We start from the raw sequence: 19,242 nt of genomic DNA, 5'->3' as shown, positions 1-19,242 counted from the left end.
CACTCCATAAAACACACTTATTTTGGAGGAGAGGGGTGTGTTTTATGGTAAGAAAAATATGGTATTTTCATGCTGGATGTGATATATATATATATATATATATATATATATATATATATATATATATATATATATATCACATCCAGCAGCGCTCAAGGGTTACTCCTGGCTCTACGCTCAGAACCATATGGGATGCCAGGATTCAAACCACTGTCCTTCTGCATGCAAGGTAAACGCCTGACTTCCATGCTATCTCTCTGGCCCCATGTAGCCTCAATATTACTTTTAGTCATTACCCTTTAGCAGTCAAATGATATGAAAACAAAAGCTGAAGGAGCATTACTTTGGTGAATTACTATAGAATTGAATCTTTGATCTGCTCTTTATTCCATGTAAGACTGTAAAAGTCTTCCATCTTCTCTGAGCTTCACTCTCTCTTTGAATAAGCATAGAGTACAGAGTGCCTATGCATGTGTGAAACATTCTGTGAAGTGTGAAGGATCTAAAATGAACATGACAGATGTCATCTCCTACACCCTTAGAGAATACATAACCCAACGGGGGTGTAAAGAAAGTCAATCACAGTAAGTTAAATGCACAAATAGGAAAGTGTATGTTAGGAAAGCACCTAATCTAGATTTAGTGGTCAAGGAATATATCTTCAAAGTAAATGATTTCTAAGCTGATATTGTCAACAGTTTCAGGCAGAGGGGTTAAGATTCCAAGTCTGAGTATCAAGAGCAAACAGAGATTCCAAAAAGAATTGAAATGTGCAAATTATAAGAGACTTTAACCTATAATTACTTCAATTTAAATCTTAAAAGACTATATATGAGAGTACTCTGTAAACTGAAAAGCCCCTTAGCTATTTTTATTATAATTACTAATAATCAAGTGAATAATGTTTAATGTTACAGAGAGCAAAGTTACAAGAGCTGTCATAATACAAATAGAACTGCTATGGAAAATTAGTGATCATATTTTTTGTTTATTTGTTTGTTTTTTGTTTTGTTTTGTTTTGTTTTTGGGTCACACCCAGCAGCGCTCAGGGGTTACTCCTGTCTTTACACTTGGAAATTGCTTCTGGCAGGCTCGGGGGACCAAATGGGATGCCGGGATTCGAACCACCGTTCTTTTGCATCTAAGGCAAATGCCTTACCCTTGTGCCATCTCTCCGGCCTCTAGTTTTTGACAGTTGGCCAAAATTTGTAAAATCATGATTCAGTACCTTTGACATCTGGTCGATATTGTAGTCCATCATCTTTCTTTCCCAATAAACTATTGTCATCTGTGTCTGTAAGAGAAAAGTTTTCAAATAATGATAAATATTATGCTTAAGCCAAATCATGAACCTCCTAAATATTCCAAACACCAGGTCCTTTCCTGTCCACTTCCTGCTCACATTTTCCATCAGTCTTCTGATCTATTATGTCACTCCTATCTCAAGCCTTCAGGCACCCTAGATACAGTCGTGTTTTTGCATGAAGAACAGTCATATTTCATTTAGACCTCAGCTCATCTGTCATCTTAAACATTCTTTTCTAGACAAACTAAAATAAACATACTCTGAGAGAATTAAGACTTGCACCAAATGGTCTCAAAATTTACCTTCCTCTTCTGTGTTATCCTGTAACATGTCAGATTACAATAAATGTAAAATTGAATTTATATTATTAAATAAAACTTACTATAAAAATTTAAAATTAACCCTAACTTATTAATTGTATTAAAACTTAAAAATTTACAAATATATAAATATTTGTTGGAAAACACAGCTTCCCAATCTAAACAGAGGAAAAAAGGAAAGGTACTATCTATTTATTAGGTGTAGATGATAATATTACAAGGGAGCAAGATAAAAGTTAAAGACCAAATACTACAAAAGATTCTAAATCTGTCTGAATTCCAATTAACAAAAACACTCATGGTTGAGAAACTGCTTTGAATTTCAAAGTCCATGCTATCACTAAAATCATTCATCTGTTCCTCAGACAAGGCATTCTTCACCTAAGCTACTTTTTTGTTGTTATTGTCATTTTTTAGGTGTTGTGGCCACACCCAGCAGTGCTTACAAATTACTTCTGGCAGTGGTCAGGGGACCAGATGGGAGGCTGAGAATCAAATCTGGGTCAGCCATAGGCAAGGTAAAATGACTACCCACTCACTATACTTTCACTCTGGCCCATCAGCTATTTTTTTTTTAACTAGGTTCTAAATGTCATCCCAGTTAAGGACATATGCTTTTCCAAAATCAAAACTGGATGGATGACTTACCAAGGGGTACTCATCAGCAATGGTTTCCTCTATCATGCTTGTACCTGAACCCTACCGAGATTTCTAGCTCCGTGGGTATTCTTAGGTATCTTGCATGAGAGGCATTCATCAGTTGTGTGGTATTTCACAAATAGTTTTCATTTTATAGCTTTATCCCATAGCACAGATCAATGTATAAACTCCCTTTAGTAAGTTCACAAAAGAATGAGAATAGCTCTGAGGAGGAAGCTAAGCTTAGTAAGCAAGCAGTAAAGATGCATAATCACAGTCCAAGAGAAAATGCCTGGCCCTTCCATATCCCTAGGAAGTAACACATTCTCTTAGCCCCTTTTATTGTATTAACAGGGAAAGAAGGTTTAGATCCCCACCTTCAGTGACTACTAGTATCACTAGTAAGTATAGAAAATGAACACTCATTCTTCATTGGCATTACTTCTAAATAAAGTACAAAATAAAGACAAAACAAACTGAAGGTAGCTATTTCTCATATTCACACAGAAGTCTCTAACAGTATGTACCAACAAAAATACAAAGGAAATATAAAAGTTAAGGAAAATATGACATGCTAGAAAAACAGAGAAAACTTAATACATTCCGCATGACTCTAGCATAATTAAAACAAATGCTTAATAATCTGTAATCATTACAATTTTGAGCCAATCTCTAAAAATTATAAATTTATCCGGGTGTTCATTATAGAATTCTCTTGCTTTCTAAATAAACAAGCAAGAAATGGTTTGTATACTGAGAATATAAAAATTAATGAAACAAAACTAAATTAGTAACATTATCAAAGAAATTTCAAAATGTAAAAGAAAGGGCCCGGAGAGATAGCACAGTGGCATTTGCCTTGCAAGCAGCTGATCCAGGACCAAAGGTGGTTGGTTCGAATCCCAGTGTCCCATATGGTCCCCCGTGCCTGCCAGGAGCTATTTCTGAGCAGACAGCCAGGAGTAACCCCTGAGCACCACCGGGTGTGGCCCAAAAACCAAAAAAAAAAAAAAAGTAAAAGAAAATAATTTAATTCCTCATTACCTTTGCAGTTGCCAAGATGCCTTATGTCAATTTGTTCTTGCTTTATACAAGATGCTTCTCGAACAAAACAAGGGTTATTATAGGAGCTACCGTCAGAAGCACAGACAGGATTTAAACTGTAGCCACTGCAATCTATATTACAAACACACCTGTTGGGAAAGATAAAAATTATCTTTAATAACAAAAAATACTTCACAGTACTAAAACAGAAAAGACCTTTCTTTTTATTTCTGCTTTTAATAGAGGAAGATAATATATCTGTAAGTCATGAAAAAAGTTTTAGCAAAGTGAATGCCAAACTAGTAATTTCATTCAGCTGAGACTGTAGATAATTTCATCCAGATATTACTAATCCAATGGACACTCTAGAATTTTCACATCTGGAGACAATCTTCAGGAGATGTCAATGTCAACAACAACAACTTAACACAGTATAAGGAAAAGAAACCAAAACTTCCAGCTCACTAATGAAAAAAAAACAAAAAAGAAACCAAAACTATGGCTCAAGAATCATACATTTAATTCTTAGTACAAATACTTATCAGATTTTTGTCCAAGCTTATTCTCAGTCTTAGTTTACTTATTTGTAAAACATAATAATAGTATTCATAACTTAACAAATAATTGGGAAGATTAAAAAATATATACTGGGGGCCGTTGAGGTGGCGCTAGAGGTAAGGTGTCTGCCTTGCAAGCACTAGCCAAGGAAGGACCGTGGTTCGATCCCCCAGCGTCCCAGATGGTCCCCCAAGCCAGGGGCAATTTCTTTTTTTGTTTGTTTGGGTTTTTTTTGGGGGGGGAAGCCACACCCTTTTGATGCTCAGGGGTTACTCCTGGCTAAGCGCTCAGAAATCGCCCCTGGCTTAGGGGAACCATATGGGACACGGGGGGGGGGGGGGGGGGGATCGAACCGCGGTCCTTCCTTGGTTAGCACTTGCAAGGCAGACACCTTACCTCTAGCACCTCCTCACTGGCCCCATAGAGGCAATTTCTGAGCGCTTAGCTAGGAGTAACCCCCGAGCATCAAATGGGTGTGGCTGGAAAAAAAAAATATATATATATATACTGATACAAGGGACTGGAGAACTAATACAGGGTTAAGGTGTTTGCCTTGCAATTTGGATAACCCTGAGGCATAACAAGCATTTACTATTAATGGTATTAAAATTCTACTACTAATGGTCGTCTGAGCACTACCAGGAGTGATTCCCAAGCACAGAGCCAAGAATAGCCCCCCAAAATATATATATATATATATATATATATACACATTGATATTAAAGATATAAAATAGCCCATTCAAAAGTTAGATGTTCTCTAGTTGCTCAGCTCCCTTAAAAGTGTTTGCTGAACTAAGATTAAATTACAGAGAAAAGACCACAAAAGTCTGTAGCAAGGTCACTCATCACAAGACTAGAAAAATCTAAGGACCAGAAAAATAGCAAAGGGATTAAAGTGTATGCCTTGAATTTGCTAACTCTGGTTCAGTCCCAGCATAGTATATGGTCTTAGAAGACCTACTAAGAACTCTGAGCACAGCTGGATGTGGCCCAAACTGTCCCCCGGTGTTTTTTCTGTCCAAAAAAAGAATAGAAAAATCTAACTGAAAATGTGTAAAAAAAAAAAAAAAGTGTTTTTTTAAGCCTCTCTTTTCCAGCAATAAAGAGGACTAGAAACCTGAATTAATAGTGCTGCTGATCAAAAAAAGGGAGGGTACACCCAAAAAATTGTCTTAAAACATTTTGTTAAAAACAAAAAAAGAAAAAGAAAAAGAAAAAATAACATTTTTAAATGTATTCATATGACAGAAAAATAAGGAATGTGTAAGACAAACAGTAAATGAAAGCAAGAACAGAGAAAAGTCAATTGAATTTGCTCAAGTTGCCAAACTAAGTATATCGGTTTAGCACTGTTTTGGGTTTTGTAGTCCCAAAGATAAAGAGACTAACAGGGAATGACCTACCTATGGCAGGTATATCTGGAAACCCTAAAGTAAGTTGGTACCCTTCAAACATCTATAGTTTTCAGCATGAGCTAAACTAGAAATGAGTTGCCATATTCCAAAAGGAATAAAGAGCTTTCATGAATCATGGCACTTAAAAGAAGACTGAAGAAAACTTTGTCCTATGAGAGATCAAAACCACAATCCAGCCTCACATGTGTACTATCTAAAATTCTATTTATGAGCCCTGAAAATACTTAAACCCAGAAATTAAGTTGTCATTACAGAAAGAAATTTGGGGCAAATCAAAGAAGAAAACACATTCTCCTCTGTAGAAACCCAATTTTATTATCCTAAAACTCCAAAACTTTCAAGATGTCATCAAGAAAAATACTTTCACACTTTCTAATGTCACAGATCCACAAACAACAACAAAATAAAACACCACAGGCATAGCAAACAAATTTTAAAAGGAGCCCAAAAGAGGGCTAGAGAAATAGTACAGTGGGTAACATGTTTACCTTACAAACTGGATTCAATCCCCAGCACTACATATGGTCTTCTAGCACTGGCAGGCAGGACTGAGCAAAGTAAGCAGGACTAAGCCCTGAGAACCCAAAACAAAGCTCAAGCCAACCTAGCACCATCTGAGGATGCTTTAACATCACAGAGTATGATCCCTACACACACACACACACACACACACACACACACACACACACACACACACACACAAACTATTAATTTAAAAAAATCTCAAGGGAGAAAAGTAACAGCAGCTAAATAAGCACTAATTGGGGATTGATGAATAGTAAGACAGATCCAAAGAAAAAGAATCAAAGAGATACAATACATGGTGAAAAATAACAAGAGATATGTCAGAGTCAGAAGATTTCATAAAAATCTGAGTCCCCAGAATTAAAGGAACGAAGCAAGGACAACATTCTCAGCCTAATTACTGAGAATTAGACTCTCTAAAACTAAAAATGAAACTGATCTGATCCGTAAAGAGGGCTGATCAATTCAAAGCAAGATTATTTGGGGGGTTGGGGAGGTTTTCTCCCATGCTTTGTTCAAGAGACCTGTGGGTTCTTCCTGGCAATTCACAGTCAACTGGGCCATAATTTTCTATGAAAGGCCTGAAGATGCAGTGCTGATGAGGTGATGTGGTGTCAGGGATCACTAAAGTCACAGGCAGAGGTAGGCAAATCTAGGACAACAAACACACAGCAATGATCAAAGGCCCTGTGGTGCTGGGTATCAAACTGGGATCTTGAAGACACCTTAAACTTCATACGACCAGCACCAAAGTAGGATCATTAAGAAGGAAACTGGACTGAAATTTCACAGTGGGGTTGTACACTAAACTTCTAAAATGTATGGAAAAATTAACTTCAAGAAACTATAGTATGAAGGGAGAGTCCTCAGAAGCAATACTGAAGCCACACTGTTTATTTTTAGACTAAAGACATTGAAATAATGCCAGCAATGTGCTGAGAAAAAATAGAAATCTATATAAAGCGAAATATTTTCAATGAGGAAAAAATAGAAGCAATTTGAAAAAAGTAAAAACTTGTCACCTGCTGTCAGTAAAGGAAAGTATAAAGGTAATATATAATCCTATAAGAGGAAGGTCAGAGATACAAATGTGTAAATAGGTAGGTAATCTTAACAAACTGCAAACTAGTTAAGGCAACAACAATGCTCTGGGTAGCTAAACTTTTTTAAAGTAAGAAATAAAAATATAGGGGGCTGGAGAGATAGCATGAAGGTAGGTGTTTGCCTTGCATGCAGAAGGACAGTGGTTCTAATCCCAGCATCCCACACGGTTCTCCAAGGCTGGCAGGAGCGATTTCTGAGCATAGGAGTAACCCCTGAGCACTGCTGAGAGTGACCTAAAAACCAATATATATATATATATATATATATATATATATATATATATATATATATCTGGTGCGTGCTTTGCATTTGGCCAATCCTTGTCATCCTATTGGATCAATCCTTGTCATCCTATATGATCCCCCAACTCCAGTAGGAGTGAATCTGAGTGCAGTTAGGAGTTAAGCCCTGAGCACAGCTGGGTGTGGCCCAAAACCAAAACTAAAAAAAATATATATATAATGATATAAAAAAAATTCCTGAAGTCTCTGTACCCTATAGTTATATATGTTGAGAAATATACTCTAAGGGCCAGAGCAACAGCACAGCAGTAGAGCATTTGCCATGTATGCCACTGATCCAGAATAACCCAGGTTCAAATCCCAGCATCCCATATGGTCCCCGAAGCCTGCCAGGAGCGATTTCTGAGCGGAGAATCAGGAGTAACCCCTGAGCACAGCCAGGTGTGACAGAAAGAAAGAAAAGGAAGGAAGGAAGGAAGGAAGGAAGGAAGGAAGGAAGGAAGGAAGGAAGGAAGGAAGGAAGGAAGGAAGGAAGGAAGGAAGGAAGGAAGGAAGGAAGGAAGGAAGGAAGGAAGGAAGGAAGGAAGGAAGGAAGGAAGGAAGACTGTAATAAGTCTCATAAAAGGTGGGAGAGAGAAATAGGTAAAACAAAACTGACTTTGTATGCTAATTGAAGCTATGTGCTAGGTTGTCCTTTTTTACGTTTGGAGATTTCTGATAAAGACCTAAATGTGTAAGGCAAAATTACATAAGATATAGAATTAAAGGTCAAACATTGGAAATACATAGATTTGGAGGTAAGAGATAGTACAGGGGTTAAAGTACTTGCCTGGCATGCAGAAATCCCATTAATCCCTGCCACCAAATAAATGTCCCCAAGAACCATTAGGGGTCACACCTGAGCACAAAGTCAGGAGAAATAGTCCCTAAGAATGGCCAGGTAGTCAAATCCCCTCCAAAATAAAATTATTTTAATATAGATCATCCTATAATGAACATTTTAAGAGCCTGGGGCCGGAGCAATAGCACAGTGTTAAGGCATTTGCCTTGCATTCGGTCAACACAGGACAGACCCTGGTTTGAATCCTGGCATCCCATATGGTCTCCCGAGCCTGCCAGGAGCGACTTCTGAACACAGGGCCAGGAGTAACCCCTGAGAACTTCCAGGTGTGACCCCAAAACAAAAAAATAAAATAAAATAAAAAGCCTGCAGTCCATAAAAAAAACTACATAGGCAGTATCCAGATTACAGATCACATAAATAAAAATCTATTTTACAGGGGTCAAAGAGATAGCAGAGAATAGTGCACTTGACCTGCATGCTGTCAATTTAGGTTTGAACCCCGGCCATCTCATGATCCCCAAGCCCCACCTGAGTAATCCCTAAGAGTAGAGCTAGGAGTAAGATATGAGCACAGTTCAATGTAGTCCCCCACCCAAAAAAAATTTACAAAAAGATACATAACTCAATGGGAACAATTCAGTAATGAGATACCATCTTTCACTAAGTAGGAAAATACCAATTACTAGCAAGGAGAAGCAAAGCGAATTATCTTCTGCTAAAGCAAGAAATTAATATGCCTAATAATATGACTAATAGCCAACGCCCTTGAAATTCTCATATATGGGTAACAGTAGACATAAGTAGTAATATTCACAGTACTGTTCAAGAGAACAAAAGATTGGAAACCATACAAATGCCCATCAACAGGAAAGCAGAGCATAAATGGATGTGGGATAGTCAGGCAATAAATTCGACAAGCAGTGAAATTGAATGAACTACAGCAATGTGCATTAATATGAATGAATCATGAAACTATAATGGTGAACAAAATAAAAGTACACACAGTATGATTCCATTTGTATAAAATTCAAAATCAATCAAATGCCAAATACATTACTGAAAGATTTAATCATATGTAGTGAAAATGATAAAGCAAGCAAGGGACCAATGTCCTGTCCACAAATGTGAAGAGAGTGAGTAGGAGATGGAGATAAGAGGATAGGGACTTAGGAGCAACTCTGAAGCATAGATAATATTCTATTTTTGAACTTGGAAACAGAATTCACAAATTCTGTTTAATTTTTGTACTTTTTTATACTTTTTAATATAGTCTCAATTTAATAACATAAAATTTAAGGTGACAATAAAAAACAATAATTCTTGGGCCCGGAGAGATAGCACAGCGGTGTTTGCCTTGCAAGCAGCTGATCCAGGACCAAAGGTGGTTGGTTCGAATCCTGGTGTCCCATATGGTCCCCCATGCCTGCCAGGAGCTATTTCTGAGCAGACAGCCAGGAGTAACCCCTGAGCACCGCAGGGTGTGGCCCAAAAACCAAAAAAAAAAAAAAAAAAAAAAACAATAATTCTTAAAACATTTACCAAAGGGGAAAAAAGAGATGTAAGATATTTGCCTTGCCAACCTCAGTTTGATTCCTGGAGTCATATATGTTCTCTCAGCATTGACAGGGATCAGAATATGGCCCCTGAACACCAAGTGTGTTCCCAAACCCCAAAATACAATGTAGAAGGAGGAGGAGGAGGGGAGGAGAAAAAGAAGGGGTGGTGGTGGAGGTGATGGAGGTGGAGGAGGAGGAGGAGGTGGTGGTGGTGGTGGTGGTGGTGGTGGTGGTGGTGGTGGTGGTGGTGGTGGTGGTGGTGGTGGTGGTGGTGGTGGTAATAACAATAATATTTAATAAGACAAAGTTTTTTTTTACAATTTTAAAGAAATAATTATGTTGGAAGAAAAATATGAGATAGCCCAAGCCAATGAGAAAGAAGTCTCTACAACAAAACATAAGAACAAGAATTTTTTTTCTGGAAATTAAAATTTATAGTAGAAAACATGAATCTAGAGAGCTAGTAGAGAGGGTAGAACAAAACTGTGGCTGACACAGTTTGATCCCTGGTACCCCATATGGGGTCCGAGCCCATCAGGAATGATCCCTGAACAAGAACCAAGAGTAAGCCCTGAGCACTACTGGATGTGGACAAAAACTGAAAGATAAATAAATTAAAATCATACTAAACGGACTGAAAAGAAGAATTGCAGAAATCTCAAACCACAACAAAATGTCACATAGAAAACAGAAAAGACAGCAGAGGGAGAAACTAGAGTGATAGTTCAATGGACTGAGTGGATGCTTTGCAGCTAAAAAGCCTGGGGTTTCCCTGGCATTATATTGACTCTGACCAGCACAGAAAATGCTCTCTGAGTGTTGTCAGGCATGGTCCAAAAATTTACATATATATAGTTAGGGAGGCTTTGGTATTGAGGTGAGGAGAAGCAGTATAACTAATTAAAACTGACTTAAGGCAGTGGTCATGGGCATTTTCATAGTGAAAATGCAGTAACTTATATGTACACTCAAAATCATAAACAACACACTGCAATCATGTTACCCAAACTACAATCATTTTTTAATTCTTTTTTTCATTTAAAATGCTTAAATTAAAATCATGCCTACTGACGTACTCCTCCAGACTCCAATGAGGGAGACGTAATTTTGCACATTCCTGCCTCTCACGTAACTGTCAGGGAGCCACCTTTTTTACTTATCTAACAAGAAATGAAAAACTGCTGAATTTCCTCTGGAAGAACTTCTTATGAACATAATGGATGGGGAAGAGAATAAACTATAGTGGCTGTGAAGGCCCAGATGCTATGCATGTCAAATTAATATCCTCCTTGGGACATGAGATCATTATAAAAAGAGAACATGCATTAGTATCAAAAACAGTATAAGCATGTTGAGTGGCCTGGGTCAGTTTGTTGAAAATGAAACCAATGATGTCAGTTTTACATATGCTATCCAAAAAGTATACATGTATTTTACCTCCAAGGTGTATTACACTGACATCTTTTTTGGGGGGGTTCACACCCGGCAGCACTCAGGTGTACTCCTGGCTCTAGGCTCAGAAAGGGCTCCTGGCAGGCTCGGGGGACCATATAGGATGCCAGGATTCAAACCACTGTCCTTCTGCATGCAAGGTAAACACCCCACCTCGATGCTCTCTCTCTAGCCCCACACTGACATCTTAATCAAAATCCAAAATTCCCAATTGCGCCTAAAACTGCATTTTAACTGCTGATGGCTGCAAATTTCCTCGATTGTTACATCAAATAAATTATAACACACTGTGAACTTTTTTCTGTACGTAATACTGGCAGTTCAGTTAGTAACTTTTCCTATCTAGCATGCTGCCTGAGTGCAACTGAACATTAAAAGTTCACTGCAAAGCAGATTATCTTCTGTTCTTTTGCAAAGCAATCAGAGCTGACATTTGTTTGCTGCATCAGTCAAGGACATTTTCACATGCTGAGAAATAACCAAATATGTCCAAAAAGAAATAAAAAATAAATTTATACTGAGTGAAGTTAGTCAGAAGAGGGCAGACACAGAATGATCTCTCACCAGTGGGATATTAAAAAAATTTGAAAAAAATTGCCCAAAGGTAATAGAAACTGAGAACTTGTCTTCAAGAGAAGTTTAGAATGGGGAAAAGGGATGAAGAGATAGCACGGCAGCAGTGCATTTGCCTTGATTGTGGCCGATCCAGGAGGAACCCAGTTCGATTCCCAACATTCCATATGGTCCCCCAGCCTGCCAGGGGCAATTTCTGAGTGCAGAGCCAGGAGTGGCCCCTGAGCATTACTGGGTGTAGCCCAAAGACCAATAAATAAATAAATAAATAAATAAATAAATAAATAAATAAATAAATAAATAAATAAAGTTTAGACTGGGGGGACCTACACACCTACACTGCTATCTGCATCAATGGTGAAGAAAAATGACTACTTTAGAGCAGGTGTGCTGGAAGATGATGTGTTATGCATGAAACCAGTAACAGTACTATAAATCACAGTGCCTAAAAAGGAGCATATAAGTGCCTGTCATAGATGAAGTGTGTTGGGTAAGAGGAAACTTGAAGACAGGTGGAAGGAAGCAGACACTGTACTGCTGTTCCAATACAACAGTATTGGTATTGGAACACTGTATGCCTGAAACACAATGATAAATATATTTAAAATTCATGGTGCCTCAATTAAAAAAAAATGGGGGAGAGCACACCCAGCAGTTCAGGGATTACTCCTGGTCCCGTGCTCAGAAATTGCTCTTGGAGGAGCTGGAGAGATATCACAGCGGTAGAGCACTTACATGCAGTTGATTCAAACAGACAGTGGTTCGAATCCCAGCATTCCCCCGAGCCTGCCAGGAGCGACTTCTAAGTGCAGAGCCATGAGTAACCCCTGAGGGCCGCCAAGTGTGACTCAAAAACCAAAAAAAAAAAGAAAGAAAGAAAAGAAAAGAAGGGGCCGGAGAGATAGCATGGAGGTAAGGCGTTTGCCTTTCATGCAGGAGGTCATCGGTTCGAATCCCGGCGTCCCATATGGTCCCCCGTGCCTGCCAGGAGCAATTTCTGAGCCTGGAGCCAGGAATAATCCCTGAGCACTGCCGGGTGTGACCCAAAAACCACACACACACACACACACACACACACACACACACACACACACACACACACACACACACACACACACACACAGAAAAGAAAAAAGAAAAGAAATTGCTCCTGGAGGGGCCAGAGCGGTAGCGCATTTGTCTTGCATGGGGCGACCCAGGAAGAACCTGGGTTCAATCCCCAGCATCCCATTTGGTCCCCCAAGCCAGGAGTGATTTCTGAGCGCTTAGCCAGGAGTAACCCCTGAGCATCACTGGGTGTGGCCCAAGAACCAAATAAAAAGAAATTGCTCCTATTAGGCTCGGAGACCATATGGGATGCCAGGGATCAAACCCAGGTCCATCCCAGATCAGCCACATACAAGGCAAACGCCCTACCACTGTGCTATGGCTCTGGCACCAATAAAAAATATTTTAAGAACAGTAAAGACGGGGCTGGAGAGAAAAGAATGGAGGTAAGGCATTTGCCTTGCATGCAAAAGGTCGGTGGTTCGAATCCCGGCAATCCATATGGTCCCCTGAGCCTCCCTGGAGAGACTTCTGAGCATAGAGCCAGGAGTAACACCTGAGCGATGCCGGGTGTTACCAAAAAAAAAAAAAAAAAAAAAAAAAAAGAACAGTAAAGATAAACTTAAAGGAAGGAATAGGGTCAAAACAATAGTATAAAACTAAGGCACTTACTTGCCCTGCATGTAACCAACCCAACCCAGTTCAATCTCCAGCATGACTCACAGTACTCTGAGCACCACCAGAAGTAACCCCTGAACACAGAGCAAAAATAAATCCTAAGCACACATGGATATGGCCCAAAATCACAATTTAAAGAGTCTCAATTGTCTGACATAAAAAATAACTGAATGACCAAAAACAAAAAAAGAAAAAGAATTAAAATTTTCTCCAATCGCACATCTATGTTTCTCAGTAAAAACAGAATATAAAATTTCACTATACTGGGCCCAAAGAAGATGGCACATGTTATATGGGAGAGAATAAATCACATTCTAAGGATCAGGCATCAAAATGGCTTCGGGCTCTCAACAGCAACACAGACAGCTAGCAAACACTAGAACGATGCTTTCACAATTCTGCTGGATATTATCTCCTACCTAGAATTACATGCTTGCCAAGTTATATGCCAAACAGAAAGTGTTGGATAAAAACACATCAAATTCATATCTCAAATTCATATCTTTAGAGGTTTTTTTTTTCTTTTTACATAGTGTTCCCTTTTATTTACAAAAGAAACACAAAATGAGAGGGAGGAATCAGAGAAATAATATAGGGGTTAAGGTTATTACCTCGCATATACCAAACCTGGTTCATTTCCCCAGTACCTAAGGTTCCCCAACTACCACCAGGCATCAATCCTGAGCAGAGTGAGGAATAGCCCCTGAGCATCACAAAGTATGGCCCAAAAACAAATGAAGGGCTAAACAGGAGAGCACTTACCTTGCAGGTGGCCTACCAAAGTAGCCTACCAATGTGACCTACCCAGGCACCACAAGAGTAAATCCTGAGCACAGACAGCTGTGTCTCAAAAAGATACATAAGAATTTGAAACATGAAGAGCTACAAGTTTCCAAGTTACAGGAACTCATGCTCGAACAGTGACGTACCGGACCCAGTAGCTTACCCTGTGTACAGGATGTGACAGTCATCAAATTGCATGAATATGTTTGCTGGGGTGTTTTGGGTTATTTTTTGTTTGTTTGGGGGCCATATCTGGCAATGCTCAGGGGTTACTCCTGGCTGTGTTCAGGACTTACTTCTGGCAGTGCTCAAGGGACCATATGAAATGCTGGAGATTGAAAGTCAGTCATGTGCAAGAAAGTATCCTACCCACTGTAATAACACTCCAGCCCTGAATGAATATGTTTTTGAACACTTCTAAATATGATGCACATTTTACAAATACATTAAATAAAGTGTGGGACAGTGTGTAAAGTGTGCTGCCAGTCATTTTAGGGTGTTTTATTTTTATTTTGGGGGTTTTATTTCTTTTTTGGCCATATCCAGCAGGCTTAAGGTTTACTCCTGGCTCTATGCTCAGGAAACACTCCTGGCAGGGCTCAATAGGGGTAGGGTGCCAGGACTAAACTCAAAATCGACCACATGCAAAGGGACTTCCTGACCCACTTTCCCAGTGCTCCACTTTCTGCCATTCATTTTTCTTAAAAGAGGAAAAAGAAGACATATGTGTATTTGCTCATATATGAATAAAATTTATCTCTGGGAGATTGGGAAAGAAACATCACAGTGACTGCCTCTAGCAAAGACAACAGGGTGACTGAGGAACAGGGATAGGAAACATCATATTACTGTAAAGACTTTTTAAAGCTTTGATTTTCTAACATGGTAAATTTCAAAGATACAGATGCAATACATAAATAAGTAAATGAATAAATTCAATGACTTGTGATTTAAGCAATTCACAACTCTAAATCTTTAAAGTAGGAATAAAACCTCCTAGGCAAGACTGAATCAAACAAGCTTCTGTATACAATTCTTTCAAATCATCAAATGCTATGCACATCAAAAAGTTATTATTGTTACTACTATTATTACTATTGAATATACCTATACTTTCCCCTTTCGAAGTCCTGACTTATATAAAGTGTCACTTCCTTCTCACTATGGTATGGTATAACACTGGCTGAGAACTAATTCATATAGTTAGATTCAACAAGCTTTCAATAAAGCCTACAAAAAGCGGAGTTATAATACTAATCTTTTTCGTGAGTGTTAAATCTTCACAGTGACCCTGCACTTGACTGTGAGAATACTGGAGTCATAGTTTAAACTTGACAAAGACAATTTCTCAACTTTAAGGCATTTGTATTCAATATAGAAATCAAGCAAGATAAAAGCCCGTGTCCTCAGAGCCACCACAATCTACTAAGGATCCTAACAGTGTGTGTGGTAAGCAGATGTTATTTTACAAGACCACAAAAGAATAAGCATAAGATCACCTAGCAAATGGGTGGATGATCACAAGGGAAAATTCCAGAAGATATGCTGACTTCTCTTGACAGGTGTAATCCCTAAAAGCAGAGCCAGGAGTAACCCTGAGTACCACCAGGTGTGGCCCAAAGCAAGAAGTAAACAAATAGTACTAAATTTCAACTATACCCTTAAAACACAAAAACAAACAAAAAGTGTATGTAATGCCCAGAAAGAATAACAAAGTACACAGATGTATTACTTCACTCATCAGATTGTAGTACTGACCAACCATCTATGTCCAAAGAGAAAATAACCCCACAAATAACAAAACATATCTGCTGCTCATCTGCATTGTCATCCAGTGCATCTGCTTGATTCACTGAGCAACTCTGGGATCTTTTATTAGTAGGGGGAGGGGGGAAGGAAAATAGTGTCTCCAAAGAGAATGGCATCAAAGAGGCAGAAGAGTTGGGATGCCTTCCATAAAAAAAATCACCAACTTAAAAAAAAGAAATTTGAGGATTTCTAGGATTCATTTGTATTGCCTTCACATCTAATGCTTCTATGAACTTTCCATAGAGGGATTTAGGTCAGGTATTAAAAACAGAACCAGTATGAAGGAGTTCTGCATGGCCCCACTCTGCAGACAGAGTTGGGTGGGGATCTCACAGAAGAAAACTTCAGTCTTAGGACAAAAATGTTCTTCAGGAAAAGGATGTGGCTGAAAAGATGCAGTTCATAGTTCAAGAAAAATAATTTGGGGCTGGCGAGGTGGCCCTAGAGGTAAGGTGTCTACCTTGCAAGCACTAGCCAAGGAAGGACCGCGGTTCGATCCCCCAGCATCCCATATGGTCCCCCCAAGCCAGGGACAATTTCTGAGTGCTTAGCCAGGAGTAACCCCTGAGCATCAAACGGGTGTGGCCCGAAAAACCAAAAAAAAAAAAAAAAAAAAAGAAAAAGAAAGAAAAAGAATTTGCTCTAAAGTGCAGTGTTAGTTATTGCTGTTTATACTATTGTAACTGTTAATATGTTGTTATCCCAGTCATTTACAAGAATCAGTACCAAGGACCTGTTTTGCCATGCTTACAGTTTATTGCCTGCCCCAATTCACCCCATAAGACAGGATGCCAACCCAAAGCTCTACATCACTGTGTAGACCCACTAAGCCTGTTGTTATGGTAGCATTTTGAACTAGTTTGTCTGAACAAACAATGGCCTTGATTTTTCACTTTTGAATGTTTGTGCTCCTTTTGTTTAGAGAAAAACCTGTGCTTTTTTTGTTTTTGTTTGTTTATTTCTGGGCTACACCCAGCAGCACTTGGATTACTTCTGTCTCTATACTCAGAAATCACTCCTGGTAGGGTCATGGGGTATTATGAGATACTGAGGGTTGAACCCATATGGGCAAATGCCTTACCCATTGTGCAATCACTCCAGTCCCAAACTGTCTTTTTCTTTAAGTCCAGCTTTGTCACATAATTATTTCCTCAGTGGGTGCACTGTGGAAATCTTCCCACTGACAAGAGGTGCTATCACCAAATTTTGAATTAAGCAGAAAATCTATACACTATACACATCACTGAAATCAAAATGCATTTTATTTTACAATGGAATTATTAAATGCAACATACTCTAATACTTCCTATCCTATTTAGATTTTAAAAAATGTTTAATGGGGATCTGGAAAGATAGCATAGAGGTAGGATGTTTGCCTTGCATGCAGAAGGACAGTGGTTCAAATCCCAGCATCCCATATGGTCCTCCAAGCCTGCCAGAAGCAATTTCTGAGCGTAAAGCCAGGAGTAACCCCTGAGTGCTGCCGGGTGTGACCCAAAAATCCCCCCAATAATACAAGTTTAATGGGCTGGTAATAACCCAGTAAACTGATTTCACAATCAACTGATAATATTGATGTAAAATTTGAAATCTGTTTTAACTGAGAATTTACATACATTGTAACTTTTCTAATTCTTGGTATGAATTTAAAAAGTATACATTAAGCAATAATAGATAAAGACATAAATGAGGGCCAGGAGTTCTAGTAGGAAGCTTGACACAAAGAGTGGGGAGTGCAATTAGGGCAGAGAAGGAAACACTATGACAATGATAGTTGGAAATAATCTCTCTGAACAAGAACTAGATGCTGAAAAAAGGTAAAGTGATAGGAATGATACCCCTTCAGGAACCATAGTGTAAACCAGTGTCTAAAAGGATAAAAATGGGAGAAAGAGAAGAGAAATGTCTACCACAGAGAAAGGCAGGGGGTTGGGGGGATGGAGGGATGGAAAAATGAAGGCTTTAGTGGTTGGAAATGTGTGCTGATAAAGGGATGGGCATTGGGCACTATGACAGAAGCTTAACTATGAACAACTTTGCAACTGTTTATCACATGGTGATTAAATTAAATATATTAAAAAATGTTAAAGAATAAAAGATATGGGCCCGGAGAGATAGCACAGTGGCATTTGCCTTGCAAGCAGCCGATTCAGGACCAAAGGTGGTTGGTTTGAATCCCAGTGTCCCATATGGTCCCTCGTGCCTGCCAGGAGCTATTTCTGAGCAGATAGACAGGAGTAACTCCTGAGCACCGCCGGGTGTGGCCCAAAAACCAAAAAAAAAAAAAAAGAATAAAAGATATGCAGTAAGACGATAACAACATAGTTACCCATGATGGGTCAGATCATCATGTGTGGACCCAAGCAAATTCCACATGTCAGTGGAAAATGTTTTAGGAAGGAACGGAAAAGGCTTGACATAAGGAAAAGTAATTAAAGGAAAAAGTAATTTCACTGAGAACTATCATAACAATGTCAATGAGTGAACGAAGTAGAAAGCCTATCTCAAATACTGGGGGAGGGGGGGGGCAGGTGGAAGAAGGACGAAGGCATTGGTAATGGGAATGTTGTACTGGTGAAGGAGGGTGTTCTTTTTATGACTGAAACCCAACTACAATCATGTTTGTAATCACAGTGTTTAAATAAAGATATTATTAGATTAAAAAAATATGTGGCAGACTGTTTAATATTTCAAAATAACCATCTAATTTTCATAAAGAAAAAGTAATTTAAGTTAGAAATTACTCTTAGTTTTACATTTGGAATTTATTCCCACATTAGATTTAGTTCCTCTAAGCACACTCCAGCTTTCAGTAAACAGAAACATGAAATATAGGGGCCACAGACTGTCATATTTATCAATAAACTGTGCTGACAAATAAGAGCATCAGATAATAACCTCACATGGGAGGAAAGTTTAAAAAAAAAAATAGGCCCAAGTGCCCAACACAAAGCAGAATAGAGCTTTAAATGTCAATTCAGAAAACTGGAACCTATCATCAATTGCTCCTGAGAACATCACAGTATCTATTTTCATTCTATCTTTCAAACCATAGACTATAGGCTGTAGTACAGGGCTGGAAGTAGAGCACTTGTTCTGCAAGCAGCCAGCCTGAGTTCAAAGCCAGGAATAACCCCTGAGCACCTCTGGGTGTGGCCCAAAAACAAGACAAACTATAGGTCATAATCAACAATAAATCACTGCCAATTAGTGGTTCACTGGCAACATTTTTTTTTTGTTTTTTGTTTTTGGGCCACACCTGGCTGTGCTCAGGGGTTACTCCTGGCTATCTGCTCAGAAATAGCTCCTGGCAGGCATGGGGGACCATATGGAACGCAGGGATTT

General features: G+C 38.9%; 1 protein-coding gene and 1 pseudogene across 1 annotated transcript in view; one reads left to right on the top strand and one right to left on the bottom strand.

Moving 5' to 3' along the window:
• Positions 1–19,242, bottom strand: part of LOC126003806 (myb/SANT-like DNA-binding domain-containing protein 3) — a 180,070-nt gene that overhangs the window by 25,073 nt on the left and 135,755 nt on the right. Inside the window, exons 6-7 of the mRNA XM_049770165.1 lie at positions 3,310–3,458; positions 1,229–1,294 (exon numbers count right to left, since the gene is read on the bottom strand). Of these exons, the coding sequence (XP_049626122.1) occupies positions 1,229–1,294; positions 3,310–3,458 (215 nt within the window). The remainder of the gene's footprint in view (positions 1–1,228; positions 1,295–3,309; positions 3,459–19,242) is intronic.
• LOC126012625 (elongin-C-like) lies at positions 9,728–11,283 on the top strand (annotated as a pseudogene).

This window comes from Suncus etruscus, chromosome 1, assembly GCF_024139225.1.
Source record: "Suncus etruscus isolate mSunEtr1 chromosome 1, mSunEtr1.pri.cur, whole genome shotgun sequence".
Taxonomy (NCBI): domain Eukaryota; kingdom Metazoa; phylum Chordata; class Mammalia; order Eulipotyphla; family Soricidae; genus Suncus; species Suncus etruscus.
The sequence above is the reverse complement of the archived record's forward strand: the minus strand, read 5'-3'. Positions and strand labels throughout refer to the sequence as shown.